The 19,979-nt window shown below is 35.1% G+C and overlaps 1 protein-coding gene across 1 annotated transcript; it reads right to left on the reverse strand.

Annotated features, from left to right (window-relative positions):
* Nucleotides 1–1,790: 1,790 nt before the first annotated feature.
* On the reverse strand, nucleotides 1,791–4,577 carry LOC118055099 (uncharacterized). Its single transcript, XM_035066898.2, has 2 exons — nucleotides 4,053–4,577; nucleotides 1,791–2,149 (listed from the first exon to the last, which is right to left on the reverse strand). Exon 1 carries the CDS (start codon nucleotides 4,463–4,465, stop codon nucleotides 4,061–4,063), a length of 405 nt encoding a protein of 134 aa, XP_034922789.1. The 5' UTR covers nucleotides 4,466–4,577; the 3' UTR covers nucleotides 1,791–2,149; nucleotides 4,053–4,060.
* Between the last annotated feature and the right edge of the window lie 15,402 nt (nucleotides 4,578–19,979).

The following is a 19,979-nucleotide window of genomic DNA, read 5'->3' on the forward strand; positions in this document are numbered from 1 at the left end:
AATTCATATTTTCAAGAATAAAGTTGTAACTTCTGCTAATTTCTACAAATCATTTCGTTTTACTTTTTGTTCTTTAAAACCTCAATTCCATTTCCAATCTACCATTTATTATCCATTTATTCATCACAACTTTCACTTATACTTTCAATCCCAAAACACGATAATCCACTTTTCAATATACATATAATTCAATTTATTCTTTTTAAATCATAATAACTCTATTAACATTTAAATTAATCATGATTCATTTCACTTTATCTTTACTTTTTAAATTTCTGTAACTCAACTTATGGCCAACCCAAAACTTCCATTTTCTCTTGAAATATTTTCTTAAATCTTCATGGTTTAAACTAGATTCTTCATCATTTATACCATGTAATCACAAGTAAAATTAACTATGTATTTAATTCAATTATTTATTCACAAATCTATATTCTCACTAACCTAAAAATTTCATCATCATTTTGATAAAATAATTGACACAAACCAGCCCATTAACCCAAAGTGGTTTGTATACTCCTTTACATGTACCTAAAAAAACCTTGGATATATATTTTCATGGACTTTGTTTTAGGTTTATCTAGGTTGAAAAGAGAAATGGACTCTAACTTTGTTATTGTTAATAGGTTTTCTAAAATGATGCATTTCATAGCATGTCATAAAACTAATGATGCAACCAATATTGATGACTTCATAAGGTTCCTAATAGCATAGTTTCAGATCGTGATGTAAAGTTTCTTAGCTATTTTTAAAAGGTCTTGTGGGAAAAGTTGGGAACTAAGTTATTATTTTCGACTACTTGTCATTCACAAACTGATGGTCAAATGAAAGTAGTCAATATGACTTTAACTACCCTTTCATGTATTGTCATTCAAAAGAACCTTAAGAATTGAGAAGATTTCTTACCATTCATTGAGTTTGCTTATAATTGTAGTGTATATTTTACTATTGATTTTTCACCATTAGAAATTATTTATGGCTTTAACCCATTAACTCTATTAGATTTGATTTATTTACGTGCTGATAAAAGGGTTAGTCTTGATGGTAATAAAAAGTCTCACATGGTGAAGGCACTCTATGAGAGTGTAAGGCAGCCTAAGAAAAATAAGGGGTATAAACGTATTGTTTTCCAACCAAGTGATTGAGTTTGGGTGCATAAGCATAGGAAGAGGTTTCTAGCCCATAGAAAATCAAAATTGTAGCAGTTAAAAAGATATGCCTTTCCAAAATAATTTGAGAAGATCAATGATAATATCTACAAAGTAGATCTACTAGGTAAGTATGGTATCACCGCTACTTTCAATGTTTCTGATCTCTCTTTGTTTGATGTAAGTGATAATTCAATGTTGAATCTTTTTAAGAAAAGAGGAGGTGATGCAAGCCATCCTGCTAACACAAAGGATGGTGAGAATCAACAAACATTAGCACATTAATCCTCTAGAGTTACCAATTAAACATTACTGCAGGGTAGGGGTTCTTGCTAGTTGCTAGAGTCTAGGAAACAATACTGAGGCATGTTGTTGTTCCCTTCGAAGACTTCAAGGAAAAACAAATGAATTGTTTCAATTAAGAAATTATTCATTCTATCTTGCAATATTCAACGACTTGCATTTCTAGTACTATTATATATATAGATGGGCCGGAAAATGACCTTTTTGTAAAGCACATGTTTGCCATGCACTTCGTTGGTTTCGGCTGATGAAGCAAGATTGATAGAGAATACAAATGCTTATAGCATTGACTATTGAGTTTGAGGAATTGCAGCATAGCATTTTGAGGAACAGTTGAGGTACTTGTAATGGAAGATATTTGGATTGAAATCATGAGTTTCCGAAGATTGAACAGGATGAAAATCACATTATGCTTGTGCGGAGGATCAGTTTTGCTCACTTGCCATCACACTATGATGTCTGAGACCACATTATCTGATCATCATCCTCCTAGAGCAAACAAACACCTTCATTATCTTATTACAGGCATAGTTCCAAACAAAAAAATCACATGTTCATCAAAGTACAGCTTTTAAATCCATACATGGATCAATGAAATTTATTATTGTTCAGCAGAAATCCTTTCAAGACTCGAAACATCTCCAATTGACGACTTTACATCCTGAAAGCCATTTTGCTTTAAGTTCCCTCCAGCAAATCTGTGAGGATAGGTAAAGAGAAGGGTAAGCTATCACAGCTTAGCAAGTATAAACTCACACACTCAACTGGACCACGTAGAAAATTTCATGTGTTAATGATAATTATCAATTTGCTCAAGAATCGGAAAACAGTTGACCAGAGATGAGTTAGGAAACTTCCTTAAGCCATAAAGTGAAACATTGGCACTCTTACTTCTAATAACTGCTAATGGCACATCGAACCACCAGTTTGTGCCTAAGACCAACTATCATGCCCACTGGCCCTTCTCACAAAAAGTACTTCAAGTACTTACCCAGAGGTTACTGACATCCATTCCCAGCCATCTGAGAAATCGAAAACTCATCTTTGAAACATTAGTCTTTTTCCATATAACATTGGCGACTCTTTCCCTCATAATCTCTTATTTTGAGTAGACAGCAACACACATTTTCATAAAATGCAATCATGTGCTTTGCATTCATAAAAACATTCCATGGATTGCAAATCATGACCATCATGAAATGTTTCATATAAGCAAAACTTTATTCAATCACCATAACATGTGCTTGACCATATTTAACAGGAAAATATTATCATGCTGTCATCAAAGTCTCAAGTATAAAAGGATACTTCTGAAACAACAGCATGCCACATTCAACTAACTGCCTTCCTTCTAAATATCCCATGTCGTCAAATTCCAAAGCATAGAAACTTATCCATAATCATATAGTATTCTTAGACACCTCAAATTAACTTTTTGTGCATTAGTTGATTAATGAATCATAACAATTCTTTATAATCTCAGATAGATGTAACCATCTTCCTATCCATACATGGCTCAACCTGTGTGATTAACTCCATGTAAATCATTAGAACTCCAAAACTGATCCTGTACAATGCTGCCTGGCAGCACATGCACTTTTCATAATTTCATTTGTATCTTATTGTAAAGAAATCCAATTTAGTGTATCACTTGTGGCATCAACAACTAAACTTAATAATCTTTCCAGTAGCATAAAAGTTGTACCTTTTTGGATACACAAACCAATACAGTTTAAGTTTGAAATCAGACCAATAATCAGATTCTTAAACTCAGAAACGTTCTGGCTACTGCATATTTTGATTTTATACCCTATAGCCTCCCATCACTCACTAATCCAAAAACATACTTGATAAAAAGACATAAAATACCTTTCCAATGCTACAAAAAATTACTCTGGAATCACTTTTGATCCAAAACAGTCCACCATGAATGTGATGGGATAGTGGGCTTGGAAATCTTTGTATCTCTACCTAATCTACAAGATATTACAACTTAACTATCCTCTCACACAATTCTCCGAAATTACGAGTCTCGCTTCCTCTCATACAATGTCTCTACACGCATCACCTAATGAAACAAACCACCTCTTATACTACTTCGTTAGGCAGGAAAGTTGATTGTGTAAATACCTAGTTCTTGTACAAAATTCAGCTATCATGATATAAATGCACTATCATGTAGATGTAGAAACAGATTATTCTGATACTACGAAGCAGGATGTGCTATCTGATTTAATTCCAGAATTTCCTCAACTTGTAGCTTGAAAGGAGATTGCAAATGTTAGTAAAACCCATCGTCATGTCATCAACCTCCAATATCGACATCCAACCAAAATCCACAAATCCCATCCCTGATCAAATAGAACCAAAAACACCACCATTCATTCATTGTCTAAAATCTACAATAAACCCATCACTTCCAAAATCACTACCAAACAACTACAATCAGCACAAAAACAAAACTTACAAATGAACACCCTAAACCCACCATTCAAATCCTCAAAACACACAAAACCCACATTCCAATTCTTGTCAAAACTAACAAACAAACACACCCAAAAAAATGATCCAAATTTCCTTAAAAAAAAAAAAAAAACTCACCACCCATATTACTTGAATCCTGTTTCATAGCCTCCACCATACGCATTATCATCCTCTTCAACTTTAGCAGTCAAGTAAGGGATAGGAAATTCAGTGACATCAAAGCTCTGTTTCTCCTTCATCAAGGTGACCACATCAGATTTCTTCAAGACGGTGCGTTGAATGGGAGGCCTGTCGCGGCGCTGATCACGGACAAAGTACTTGATGTCGTAGACAGTTTCTGGGTTTGAAGTGGGCACCACAGGCTTGACTTTAGTGGTGGCAGGACATTCGGGACGGTACTCAGTGGCCATGGGTAAAGCGGATTTGTATTCCGGGCTGGCACATGGCCCGGTTATTTCCCATGGCTTTTTGAGGTATCGTTTTAGGGTCTGGAAGAGTGATGTGGTAGCGCTAGAGATTGGTTTCGCCATTTGAGACCAAACTATAAGAGATTGCTAGCTACTGCCTTGTTGCTGTTGGAGAAGGGAAGGAGGAGACCTGATAGAGATAGAGGAGTATGAAACGACGTATCGTCTTGAAAATGGTTGCCATCCCGGTTATAAACCGAATATACTTCCATATTTCTTTCTTTTATTTATTTATTTATTTCGTCTTTTCATTTTAGTTACATGTTTCTTTTCTTTTCTTTCTTTTTCATTTTGTAAAACATGTTTTTAATTATATTAATAATAATTCTTTCTTCTCAATTTTCTTATGAAACTATGTTAAAGATTATTCATTAACCTGAAAATAAATAAATAGAAAACACAAAGAATATGTTTATTCATTTGAAAATTAAAGAGGATTATTTAATAAAAATAAATTTAAAACCAAATTAAAGCAATTTTTATAAATGTTTAAGGAATATAATCCAAATTTAATAAGTTCAAAAAACCATCTAAAAACCAGACTAAAAAACCTTTCTCAAGTAAAGCAGGCCCAAAATATTGCTTAAATTAATTGGGTTCATATTCCATGGTGGGCCTAATTAATTGGGCGTGCCGACACCTAATTTTTTAGGGGTGTCGAGCATATGTCCAACACCTATTGGTACATAATTTCCATAACATGTATTCATCTTTACATTTTTTTTTTCCAATTTATACATTATTGTTGGCTTAGAAATACAATAATTTATTTTATAATTTTAACTGATATTACATTTTTTTTTCCCAAAAATAAATTAATCTTCAAAAATCTATATAAAAATACACTTTAGAACACTTTAGAACAGTAGAAATAAAAATAAAATTTTTAATATATAAATATTTTTTTTAATTGACCACTTATCAACCCTAAAAATAATATAACACAAGTATTCTTTCATCAATTTTCATGTTGATCCCATGATTTCCATTACAATCATCGTTTACATTGTAGTTCGATTATTTCTATGATATTATTACCAATACTTTTAGTCATGGTCCAAAATAATTTTAGAATTTCAATTCTCTTTTTTATTTACTCGTGATCATATTTTGACTTCAACAATAAACCTCATAAGTCAATAATATAACACCCTTAATATTTGGGGGTCATTATCTCAATTCATACTTGTTTCAATTATTTTCAATGTATATAAGTCATTTACATTAATTTAATTACATAGTGTTATTTCTAACGCATTTACTTTTATTTGATTATTTTGGCATTCCTTGTCTTTTCAGTTCGTGTTTAGGAATGTGGTTGCGGTTGCTTTTTTTAAAAGTATTTTTCACTCCTAGAAATATATGCTAATAATATTTTTTTATTTTTTTAAAAAAATTATTTTACTTGAGATCGCATATCAAAATGATTTGGAAAACATAAAAAACATATTAATTCAAAGCAAAAAAAAATTCAAATTTTTCAAAAACGCTTTTGAAACGTCAGTGCAATCTCCATATATAATATCTTAATCAACTTCACACTATATTCTTCTTCGCTATCCTCGTTATCCTTATTACTCATGCTCATTTATGGCTCATTTGTCATGCTTATTCATGGCTCATTCGTTTAATTTTCATCCTTGATTACTCATTATGCCATCTTATGATTCATCTATTCATTTTCATATTTAATATTTATTTTTCTCATTTATAGCACATTTATATATTCTTCATACACCATATTCATTTGGCCCATTTGTAGTCCATCCATAGTTTATTCACAATTATTCCATTAGCCTATTTAGACACTATCAAATATTCTTTTGACATTTCTTCTGTTTGGGGCTATCATTCTGACTGAATGAAAATTTACATACTAAACTCCATCATTATGGTCAATTTAATCAAACTCTCTTTGCTAGGCTTTATTTCAATTTTCATGTATTAATTCCACCATTGCAGTAAATTCTTTTTTTATTTATATACACTACACATCATTGTTGTGGTCCATTTACTTTGCATAATATTACATTATATGGCCGACAAAGTAATCAATACTACCTTAATTCCATTATATGGCCGACTAAGTATCTTTATCATAACTTTAGTCCCGTTACACAACTGACTAAAGTATCTTAATCATAACCTTAGTCCCGTTACATGACCGACTAAGTATCTTTACCATAATCTTAGTCCCGTTTCAAGACTGACTATCAATACCATAACTTTAATCATGTTACACATCAGACTAAGTATCTTTAATATTTTCACTATTTTGATCTATTTAAGATTCATACATTTCTTTATAATGTTATGATCATTTATAATTTATAGGTGGATATCCACCATTATGGTTGTTCGTAATTATATATAAACACCCTACTATTGTGGATGTACATAATTAAATAGTAATTTCCATTATTGCAGTTGATTACAATATATACATAGACTATTTTCATTGCCATTGTGTTTAATAAATTAATGCCCAATATTTATGTCATCAAATTAAATTCCTCACTCAAGAATTCAACACCATCAAACTTATAATATGTCCAATAATCATAAACCATAATTAATATTTAATATACAATTTTCCACTTTTACATTCCAATTCAAATTTCAAACATACACATTCCTTATTATTTTTCATATTTCATCTATCCAATTATGCTCAAACAAATCAAATTATATTTTCTTATATTAATACATATCAATGAAAATCAATTTTCCAACTTACATAACAAAATCAATTTAATTGAACATGTAAATTTTCAAGACTTGTGTACTTAAACTTTTTCTAAGACAACCCATAAATTCTGCCAGCATACAGCTTTTTGTGAAGAAACAAATCTACTACTTTTCAAGCATCGAAACTGACCATGACATTATTTCTTCATATAAAAATTGAAGAAATCTGAGACAAAGACCAATCTGCAACAGGCGGCAAACTATGGGGGTTCAATTGACAAAAACCGGGGGTGAAATTGAAAAAATTAAAAGTTTAATAGTCAATTAGGGGTTAAATTGACAAATCCGGCAGGGACCAAGGACCATTTTGTAAAAGGCCGCTTAACTTCGGGGTTCCAATTGAAGTTCATCAGGGGCTTAATTGCATTAAATCAAAAGTTTAGAGTCAATCGAGGGTCTAATTAAAATCAATTAAAAAGATGGAGGACTAAATTTGAAATTTAGTTTCAAATCCTAATTAAAACCAAAACGGTGCTGTTTGAATATATATATATAGTATATATATATTATATATAATATATATATATATATATAATATATATATATAAAGGACGAGACGACGCGTCGTCTGGTCATTGTTCATTGTCTTCCTCGTTTTACCCGAAAGAAATAGCGTGGGAGCCTACTTTGCAGGTGCATTTAATGCCTGATTTCTCCATCAAATCGAACCAAACTTGAACGAAACGGATCCCCTGCAGTTCCTCTACAACCCCATTGTGAACAGTTCAAGATGAAATGACAGCACTGGCGACGCCGGCGACGACGTGAAAAGGTCAACTCAGGCAGCCTTTACCTGCAGATTTGACAACTCAGGTAGGCTACTTTGAACCGATGGTTGGGATCCTTCCCAACCAAATCAAGGGCTGAAATTTTACCCCGGTGCAGACGAGATTACCCTCTTTCACCACCTATAAATAGAGGCTCCGTTGATGATCTGAGGGAGAAGAAAATTGAACTCAAAGTTGGCCGAAAACGAGCCTTCCCTGCCCAGTTTTCCTGCAACCAACCCTTTCTCTTTTGTCTCTCTCCGCCGTGGCTCTCAGCCACCACCACCCTCATCACTCGTCTTCTCACCGTCATCTCAACCTCAAACAGCCATCAAAACGTCACACACGGTGGTTGCACCATCTCTCTCTCTCCTTTTGCAAAAATTTTTCTCCCCTGTCACTAAAGCCAGCCAGCAGAGCAGGAGCAACAGCCGAGCAGTAGCCGCGATCAACACCTTGATCAGAAGCTTCTGCCTTTCCCAAAGACCGCCAGGACAGCAACTCTCTCATCAGTCGCTCCAACAGTTGCAACCGTGAGCTTCCCTTCTCCTTTGCAGGCATCGTCTTCTTCTTCTTTTTCCAACTGCAACCATAGCTAGCCGCCGGCCTCTCCACTTCCAGTTGCACCGGGCGCCACCATCCAGACCGTCAACTCCTCCAGCGCCAGGTGAGTCTCTCCTCTCTTTTTCTTCTTCCTCTTCTCTTCGTCACCATTGCTGCACATGAACAGTGCAACGTGAATTATAATTCACGTTGCACTGTTCCTGCAGCTTAGTCACTGGGCTGCCCAGTGACTAAGCTGCTATGGGCTGGACCTGCCTTAGCTCAGCCCAGTTGGCTGGGCCGGGTCCAGCCCATCCCTAAAATGCAGGAAGAAAAATATATTGGGCCTAGTCCGGCCCAATAATTTTGAGCCTATAGTTCACATTTGTTTCTGGGCTTGTCTTGGGCCCAACCCACATGCTTTAATATATTTAATTACTTAATATGTAATTAAAAATAAAAATAAAAAATAAAAAATAAAAAAAAATGAAAATTTTTCCGAAAAAAATTTCAAAAATCCTTTCAAATTTTTTTTAATTTTGTCAAATATTTTTCTACCAATTTTTTCAATATTGGATTGTATAACTTACAATGTAAGATACAAATCCGGTATTAAAAATACCCAGTTTTTTTTTAAATATATATATATATATTATATATTTTATTTCATACGGCCATATCCTAAAATTTTTCCAAACATATTTTTCATAAAAAAAAAATGGATATTGAACCGGTTTATGATTATCCATTAGGATTTGGCCAACATGTCAAAAAAAAAATTTCAATCTTTTTTCTAAGACCCAAATGTAGACTTTAATATTTGTGGAGTGTAAAATTACACGATAAAGTACACCTTCAGATGCAAAGTGTAAAAATGTAGACTTTTGAATGGTTAGGATTTAACCGAATAGGGTAGAGACTCTCTCATGAAGAGAGATCTGTCTTGAACCTTAGAAAAGACCAGCTCGACTTAGAAAAAAACAATCAAACAACAATGCAGCTTACCTTAGGTAGGGTGCACTGGAGTGATGTGTCTTCCCCTTGCACAACCAGTACCTTACCCAAACTCCTGCAGACCATAGGTTCCTAGTAACCATAATACTAGGTGGCAACTCCTAAAAATTAATCATAACTTTATGATTAAATCCAAAAATCTTCCCACACACCACACCTCACATCGGAGGCCAGACGACATCGCGTCGGCACGCCCCCGCTACAGGATGGCGACTCCACTGGGGAACGCCTTGTTTGGTTGGACTAAGCTTTGTTTGTTTGATTGTTTGATTATCTGTTTTGGTATGTTCAACTTTACTGCTTCAACACTTTTATTTCTTGTTCATGCATAAATATTAATGCATTCATGCATTTTTTGCCAAAAAGACCCAATTCTAGGATAGGTGGGGAGTAGCGGTCTGCCTCATGACTTTCAGTCAGGGTTCAGATTCGTGAAACATCCAACTATGAACTGAGTGTTTACTTGGTAATGGCGGTCACACTATGCCCTAACTATTCCTTGTAAACCCCCATACTGCCTTCACGAAAGGTAGTCACTGGGCAGTTCATAGACCTTTTGAGACCAGTTAGAAAACATATCCCTCATATAATAACCTAGAGTTTGTTTGAACTCCACAGGATTTTTGAGCTAAGACCATGGCTTCCCTTATCTTTTCGGAATATGGGGAAAGATCTGAGATGATGCAATTAGTTGAAGGGGATTGCTCTAGAACCAAGGTTGAAGAATTACCGCACATAACCAAAGTGCAGTGCTCCGTAGACAGCATAAAGAAGTTAGCCCCAATTCTGGGATATATAGATGAGAATCTGTTTGAGAAGAAGTATGGAAGAATTGCTCATCTAATAAGAATTCCTGTTCAGATTTCAGCAGTCAAAGCCTTGATGCATTTCTAGGATCCAAGCTATAGATGTTTCACTTTTGGGGGTATTGATATGACCCCTACCCTTGAAGAGTATGCTCAGATCTTGTCTTTTCCGAACGACCCTTACAAAGTGTACTTTAGGCAAAGAATAGAGAGTACAGCTACAGCAGTTGCAAAACTTCTACATCTAGACCAAGTTGGTCGGTACAGGACATCTAATGGAGGGTTCAAGTGGAAAGTGATCGAGAATAAATTAAAGACAGATAAGGAAAAGGGGAAGTTGGGTGAAGAAAGATATCAGATAATTGCTTTTGCCATCTTTGGGTTGGTTCTGTTTCCTTCAGAAGCTGCAGGAATTATTAGCATAGAAGCTGCTAATGCATTCCTTGAATTTGAAGAAATAAAGAATAATCCTACTTCAGCTATCCTAGCCGAAACCTTTATGTCTCTAAATCATTGCAGATTGCATGGGAAAGAAGTCTTATTCATATGGATAGTTAGCCATTTAGAAACGTTAAAAGAAGTCTTCAATAATTTCTGGTGGTTTAACATGAGGCCACTTGAGCTGGTGCTGACTAAAGAGTGGAATGATTTGGATGAAAAGGCATGGGTAAAGAAATACCAAGAACTTCCCCAAAGTAATTTCAGATGGAAAGCTCCTTGGGTAAATGGTTCATCTTATCTCATGAGTTGTGGCGACAAAGCATGGGTCCCATTAATTGGCTTAACTGGTTATATCAACTACTTACCCTCATTGGTGGCCAGACAATTTAGAGGAATACAATATGTGCCAAGAACTTGGGGGTTAGCTGAATATACCAGTCCGTTTAAATAAGTCAGTTCTTTGGATAAGTTAGACGCCATCAGAAATGACTAGAAGTAGCCTGTTTTGGTCTATAAAGAGGAGCATCAAAAGGAGTTCTCGGTTAGCCCTAATTATTCAATATGGAGGAGCGGCAATTCATTGATAAAAGAGCAAGGGGAAATCCGAGATAAGTCATCCATGACATCAGAGCTTAAAAGAAAAAGGGTCAACAACAAGGAAGATCTCTAAGAAGAACTGGATAAGCTGAGGATCGAGCTTGATAAAAGCAAAAATCACCAGAAATTCCTGGAAAACCAACTCTTGAAAGAAGATGAGATGAGGGCCTCTCTAGATCAGCAATTGAAAGAAAAAGATGAGCAAATTGTTGAGTTAAGAAAGAACCAGCACGAAGTAAATAAGCAATTGGAAGAAGGGAAGGTCAAGTATGATGAGTTGGTGAACAAACATGTAATGATGGAGCACGAATTTGCGACTCTAAAAAGGGCCTTAGAAAATAGAAAGTCTGCTGAAAAAGAAACAATAGCTTCTCTGAAGAAAGAAAGGGACTAGTATAAATTAAAATGGGAAGCTGAAAAAAAGAAAGAACAGATTAGCTGATCTCACCATTAAAGAAGAAAGAAGTTTAAGAACTCGGTATTAGGTCCAGGCTGATGATGAGAGAGAAGCAAGAAGGCTAGCTGAATCAGACATGAAGGATTACTTAGACAAAATAAATGCTATGAGAAACCGAGTTTCTATGATACAAGCTGAGCTTGAGTCCCGAGAGGAAGAAGCAAAGAAGATGTAAGAACAGTTTGAGGAATGGCAAGATCATATCAGCAGCCTCGATGTACAACTAAACACTAAGGTGGCCGAGCTTGATATAGAGAATGAGGAATTGCAAAAGGCCAGAAAGCAGAATCAGCAGTTGGAAAAGATGGTTCAAATTTTGGAGACAAATAATGAATCATTAGCTGCCAATAATGGAACACTACTTCAAGATAACACATTGTTCCATTACAAGATCGAACAGACTGACAAGCTAATCGACATGGTGGCTCGAAAGGCAAATGAGCTACGAATGAAGGCGGCCAGGATTGCCAACAGCCGTCATAGATATGAGGAGTATTTGAATGAAGTTTCCTCTTTCATTAGGAATGTAGCCAATAGAGGAATATCATTTGCATAAAGGCACTTTATATGAACCATCTATGTTAGGCCTACTTTTGAACTTTTACTAGACCATCTGTATTAGGCCTACTTTTGAACTTTTACGATGTGTATGGAATTTAAGCTTTGCAATGTGTATAGAATTCAATCAATCAAAAGACTTAGGTAAAACCTCTTTGAGTATATCAGACTTCATATTCTACCTGTATTTGACAAAGAAAGCCTTGGATTAGCTCTTTAATCCTTATACATGCATCTTTTTCATTTGCATCCATATTCATACATTCATTCATTATAACACACATGCATACGCCAGGTTAAAATATAGGTCCCCAAAGAGTCTACAACACTCGACTCTAAGCAAGAAACATGAAAGATGAAGAGCGTGCTTATCGTGAAGCTCACTTCCAAGAAGAATTGGATTCTCTAAAGGTTAGTATGGCTCGCCTCACCAGCTTACTCGAGCAAGCACTAAGGAATACCTCTAGTGAAGGCCCTTCCACTAGACCTGCCATTTTCCCAGCAAATCAACCTGAAGAAACAATGGGAGAACAGACACAGGAGCCTCGGCACAATCCAGCATTTGTGCAATCAACAACACCAGCACCGACACCTGCGGTCGCAGATGCATTCGCTAATGAGTCTCACAAAGCCAAGCCATTTGATGACATTGATCAAGACAAGATGGCAGCACTAGAGGCCAGGATTAGGGCCATTGAGGGAGTAGATTTATATGACCCAGTGCGAGCTGCAGAAATGTGTCTAGTCCCTAATGTGGTGGTACCAAAGAAATTTCGAGTTCCTGAATTTATCAAATATACCGGAACTCAATGCCCTGTTACCCATCTCAAATCCTATTGCAATAAAATGGCAGAAGTAGTGCACGATAAGAAGCTACTAATGCATTTTTTTTCCAAGATAGTTTGAGTGGAGCAGCATTAAGCTGGTATATGAGGTTATATAATACCAGGATTCATACATGGAAGGATCTCGTAGATGCTTTCATCAAGCAATACAAATACAACATGGATATTACTCCAGATAGAACCAGTCTATCTAATTTGGAAAGAGGGGATAAGGAAAGTATAAGGGAGTATGCCCAGAGATGGAGAGATTTGGCAGCACAAGTACAACCCCCTCTCCTAGAAAAGGAAATGGTTGCTCTGTTTGCTAACACTCTAAAAGCTCCATACTACGAACACGTGATGGGTAGTTCGGCTCAACAATTCACTGATGTCGTCGCAGTAGCAGAATGAATAAAGTGAGTAAAAAGTGGGAGAATCTCTGCACCCGTGGAAAAAAAGGGTTTTGGAGTAAAAAAAAGGGAGATTGATCATGTCGAAAGTAACTATAATAGCAAGAAAAGCCAATACCAAAGATATTAGCACTCCATCCTTTTCATCCTAAATTGCCAACACCAATTTCAACTTCACGATCCCAACCAAAAAACCTGAACCCCAAAACTACCAAGTAAAAAACCAAGCTGAAAGTTTCCCCAAAAAGAACTACCAAAGAACTCAAGAACAATTGCCTCCATTGCCGTTACCCTTGAATGAAATGTACAAAAAGCTACTAAGTATCTAACAAGTAGCCCCTGTACCTTTGGCACCCTTACAACTGCCTTACCCTAGCTAGTATAAGCCAGATCTTACCTGTGAATACCATGTCGGTGTAGCTAGGCATAACATCCACACCTGCAACGCCTTCAAGAGAAAGCTTCTACAATTGATCAAAGCAGGTTGGATAACACTTGAAGATGCCCCTAATGTGAATACAAACCCTCTACCAAATCATGCTTCAGGTAGTGGGTCTGTAAACATGTTAGAAATAAAACACTCAAAAATATTAAGGGTGCCAATGGATAGGATCTACCAAATGATGGTAGATGCAAGATACAAAGAGGGTAGCGAGAAGTGCCGTGAACACCATAACATAGAAGGCCATATGATTATCCAGTGTGAGGGCTTTCATAAAAAAGTAATGCAAATGATGAGTCGTGGATTGATACGAATCGAGAAAGCAACAGGTGAGGAGGTGTCTATGATAGAAGCACCAAACAAAGAGGTATGTCGAGTACAATTCGTTGCAGGAAAGCTGCCCAAACTGGTCTTATTCAAACCAATAGTGGCACATGAAAGGAATTACAATGCCTTACCTCATGATTATGGGTGTTCCTTCAAAAGCACTCAGCAGCCACCTATTTTTCAAGCATAAATTGGAGGATTAACCCGTAGCAGCAGATGTTTCACTCCAGAAGAAGTGGAAAAACAAAGAAAAGTTAAGGGTAAAGAGGGGGTTGACGTGATCGAGAAAATAAACAAACCTGTCACTGAGGAGGAAACCAATGAATTCTTGAAGCTGATGAAACACAGTGAATATAGTGTTGTTGAACAGCTCAAGAAAACTCCTGCAAGAATATCATTGTTGTCATTGATTCTAAGCTCCGAGCCACATAGGAAGGCTTTACAGAAAGTGTTGAATGAGGCATACATTCCCCAAGATATCAATCAAGAAGCCATGGAACATTTGGTGGGAAGAATCCAAGCCTCAAATTACGTATACTTCACAGAAGATGAATTGGGTCCCGATGGTACAGGGCATAACAAGCCACTATACATTACAGTGTGGTGTAAAGACATTCTAATTGGAAAGGTACTCGTCGATAACGGTTCTGCACTGAATGTCCTACCAAGATATATGTTGAAAGAAATGCCTATCGATGAGTCGCATATGAAACCTAACATATTGATGGCGAAAGCATATGATGGTTCGCCAAGACAAATAATTGGGACCCTAGAAGTGGAGTTATATGTAGGGCCGCAGCTGTTTCTAATAACATTACAAGTAATGGACATTCACCCATCTTACAGCATATTATTAGGGAGGCCATGGATTCATGCAGCTAGAGCAGTGACTTCTTCACTACACCAGTGTTTAAAGTATATCATGAATGGAATGCTGATAATTGTCAAGGCTGAAGAAACAGTTTCCATGATAAGAAATGTATCCATACCCTTCATTCAGGCGGAAGATTGCAAAGATGGGAATATTCATGCATTTGAAATTGTGAATACGAAATGGGTTTCTGAGGGTGCAGTGTTGAGAAAGCCTAGAATCCCTAAAGCATCAAAAATGGCTGCTAGATGCTTTTTGAAGAATGAGGCTCCTTTCCAATATAATCCTAAGACTAGACCGATTAAGCTAAAGAGTGTGGATCAAATATTTGGGCTTGGATATAAGCCCAAGAAAGACGATTACAAACGGGTTGCCCAAATCAGAAAGGAGGCAAGAATGGCAAGGATTGAAGGAAGAGAGCCAGAAGAAGAAGAATTTACCATCCCACCGCTCCAAGTATCTTTCCCAAGGGCTACAGAAGTGATTAGATCCGGCATAATGGATCTCCACATCAATACCTTGGAGGGCCAAGGAGAAAAGCAGATAGAAGAAGCGGGTCTAGCAGTGAAGGATGAAGTCCTGCCACAACTTTCCATTCACACCATTGATGAACCTCCTACTAGATCTTTCGTGCGAGAATTGACTGAAGGAGAGGTGTACTAGAATTGGAAGATGGAGCCTACTCATATTGTGTTTAAAAAGTAATTGCTCCTATTTAATCATGTTCGGATTGGTTTTGCTTTGTCTTGACTTGTGATGATCTTATCGGTAATCTAGCTCATGATACCGCAAGATTTTCTATGTTAGCTGAGCACTTTTGTTTTAATGAAATCATGCATTTTCTTGTGTCCATTGTGTCCCTTCATCTTTTTTATCCTTTCACGAATCACACTTACACGAGCACACCTTGCACTTTCAGGAATCCTGAAAGTTCCATCAATTCACAAAACCACAGCACTAAGAATAATTGGCCAAACTTTGATAATATGGTTGCAATGGACGATGAAGAATGGGAGTAAGAAGATGTAAAAGAGTTTACTAGGTTGGTAAAACACTACGAGAAGTCCTGGGAACCTGCTAGTGAGAAATTAGAAGTCATCAACTTGGGAAATGAGCAAGAAAAGAAGGAATTAAAGATTGGCACCCTTGTCACAACTGGAGAAAGAAATAGACTAGCCTCTCTTTTACATGAATATGCAGATGTTTTTGCTTGGACTTATGCAGATATGCCTGGTTTAGATACTGATAGTCGTACATAAAATTCCCTTAATAGAAGGAAGCAAACCAGTTAAGCAAAAAACCAGGCGAATGCGCCCGGACATGTTGCTCAAGGTAAAGGTTGAGATTCAAAAATAATGGGATGCAGGATTTTTACTTAATATGTAATTAAAAATAAATAAATAAATAAATGAAAATTTTTCCGAAAAAAATTTCAAAAATCCTTTCAAATTTTTTTTAATGTTGTCAAATATTTTTCTACCAATTTTTTCAATATTGGATTATATACTTACAATGTAAGATACAAATCCGGTATTAAAATACTCGGTTTTCTCCGAAATATATATATATATATATATATATATATTTCATACGGCCAAATCCTAAAATTTTTCCAAACATATTTTTCATAAAAAAAAAAATGTATATTATAACCGGTTTATGATTATCCATTAGGATCAACATGTCAAAAAAAAAATTCAATCTTTTTTCTAGGACCCAAATGTAGACTTTAATATTTGTGGAGTGTAAAATTACATAATAAAGTACACCCTCAAATACAAAGTGTAAAAATGTAGACTTTAGAATGGTTAGGATTTAACCGAATAGGGTAGAGACTCTCTCATGAAGAGAGATCTGCCTTGAACCTTAGAAAAGACCAGCTCGACTTAGAAAAAAACAATCAAACAACAATGCAGCTTACCTTAGGTAGGGTGCACTGGGGGTGATGTGTCTTCCCCTTGCATAACCAATCCCTTACCCAGACTCCTGCAGACCATAGGTTCCTAGTAACCATAATACTAGGTGGCGACTCCTAAAAATTAATCATAATTTTATGATTAAATCCAAAAATCTTCCCAACACACCACACCTCACACCAGAGGCACGATAAAGCGCCTCCACCGTCTCCAGACGACGTGGCGTCGGCACGCCCCCATGACAAGGGAGATGAATCTGGACAGACTTGTCTCCTTACTTGCGGTGAGATTTCGGGTAGGAGGATAAGGGAATTAGGATCGGGTTCCTTCATAGAAATTATACATTTGGATATTGGTTAACCAAGGAAACTGGTCTTGCTCAATTTGGAGATGTAGAACTCCAGTTATGGGTTACCAACCGAGATTGAGTCTTGACTGATTCTTTAGAGCAGTAGGACTGATGGGTTAATGAGCAATTTTGACCTTCTTGGAGGCAAAACTAGGTTCTCCTTCCTTCAGAGAACTTATAACCTCGTGTCTTAGCTTTCCAACAAGATCAATCTCACTTAAAATGGAGTTCTAGAACTCTAGATGTAGTTAAAACTTTGATAAGTGTTCAAACAATAACAATTCAAACAACAATGGTTGGACATCAACAATTGGATAGTAACAGTTCAAACAACAATGACTAGACAACAACCGTTGGACAGTAACAGTTCAAACAGCAAAGGTTGGACAGTGACAGTTCAATATCTAGAAGTAACAGTTGGACAGTAATAGTTCAAAGTTAGACAATAACAGTAGACTTTCACGTGAATATTATATGTAAGAATATAAAAGAATTGAGTCATACAAACACTTGCACATTGAAATACTAACTTTGAAAATATACCTGATATATGTATGTTTGTTATTATGAGGAAATGAACATGCATAGAAAATAACATATGAGTAAGGAATGAATATGGATTATCTATAATATTGGCTCTAAGGAATCATAACCAAAAACTTCCTTGTGACTTAAGAGGAGCAATCAAGATTGGATCTTCTGTTAGGGAAGGTCACAAGACAGGCAGAGCAGGTGCGTGATTTTCCCTTCTATTTGCACTTATACAATTTAAAATTCTTCTGGTGAATGCTATTACAATAAATAACGTGTTTGATGTAAATAAAGTCTAGCGTATTTACAAGATTAGCTTCAGTTAATGCAATCCATGATAGGACTACCGGGAAATGAATTATAAGATTAGCTTCGGCTAATAGCATCCGTGATAGAAATGCTGAGAGATGGATCACAAAATTAGACTTTGCATGGTCACCCGATTCATACAAGTAAATAAGAGTATTCAAATTAAAAATATGCAAATGAGTGTTAATTGGGTTTAAAAGATTACAAACAAAATATAAGTTGTCTGTTAGAATTTTTATAGATCTAATATGAAAATTAATAATTCATTCATATATATTACACGAGTGTGTGTGTGTGTGTATATATATTATCAACATAATGGTATGTTTATTTATGTAATAGGTTTATTAAATATCCAAGGAGATCACTAGTATTAGGACTCTATTCTGTCAAGCTTATACAAATATTTAACTTAAACAAAAAGATATTAACATGTTTATGTAGTATATTTTTATGTAAACCTTGATATATTTATAAAAGTTCAACCAAAAAAGAGAGTTAATTATACTTTATTCCCCAATGATTTCGTTCATATAGTTTGGCAAATAATAACTTGATTGTTCAGCCTTTCAAAAACTAATAAGAAATTAATGCCATCTCATCAATCACTACCGGGTTCCTGCAATAAACTTCCTTCCTAGCCCCTCCTCATTTCTCTTTCTCTTTCTCTTTCTCTTCATACATCCACCACCCAGAAGTGGATATAAATAAATATTAATATTAATGGATTAATTTGCAGTTTATTAACTATAGGGACTAAATTACTAATTTCCTTAAAATAAAAAATAATTAATTATAACTTATCACAACCAAAATCTCACTCTATTAAAATAATATATATATATATATATATATATATATATATATATACAAGTCATTGTTGCTTCATTTATGTAGGGGTATCCTAGTATTTGTAGTTTATAGAGATTAATTAATTAGTTTCTATAAATGATTATCACTAACAGTTCTTATGGAGAATCAGACAACAATGTTTGTTTTAGTGGTTGCAACGTGATTTTAAAAAAAAATAGATTTTATGATTTTAAATTATTTTTGCATGCTGATGTAATAAATATATTTTTAAAAATAAATAAAAAATATTATTTTAATATTTTTCAAAGAGAAAAATATTTTAAAAAACAACCATTATCAGAATACCATATACTACTTTAGAGTTGTGATAACTTCTATTTTTCACTCAACCATAACAAAAAAGCTATTTGATTAGTTAAATAGCTTATGTTTTTCCTAGTGAATCTAAGATATAATTGCACTTCAAACTATGATTTTATAGAAGCTAAAATAACTTATTTTTTTATTTAATTTTAATCAAATATATATTTTTTAAATTTATATTTTTTTAATTGCAATTAAAAGTGTTTGTCTTAAACTTAATTTTAAAAAAAATATTAACCATGAAAACTATCACAATATTAAAATGTTGTTTGAAATTGCGTTTCTCCTTTTCTTTCGAGGAAAATAAAAAAATAAATTGAAAACGCATAAGGAAGGTACTATATTGGGACTAAGCTATAAACGGATTAAAAATCTAAGAATTAAACATATAACTTCTAAAACTATGAGGATTCATTTATTAGTTATGTTAAACTAAAGGGATTAAGTTACTAATACCTCTATTTGTTGCCTGGAAATTGGAAAATGCCAAG

The sequence above is a fragment of the Populus alba genome, chromosome 4 (genome assembly GCF_005239225.2).
Source record: "Populus alba chromosome 4, ASM523922v2, whole genome shotgun sequence".
Lineage (NCBI taxonomy): Eukaryota > Viridiplantae > Streptophyta > Magnoliopsida > Malpighiales > Salicaceae > Populus > Populus alba.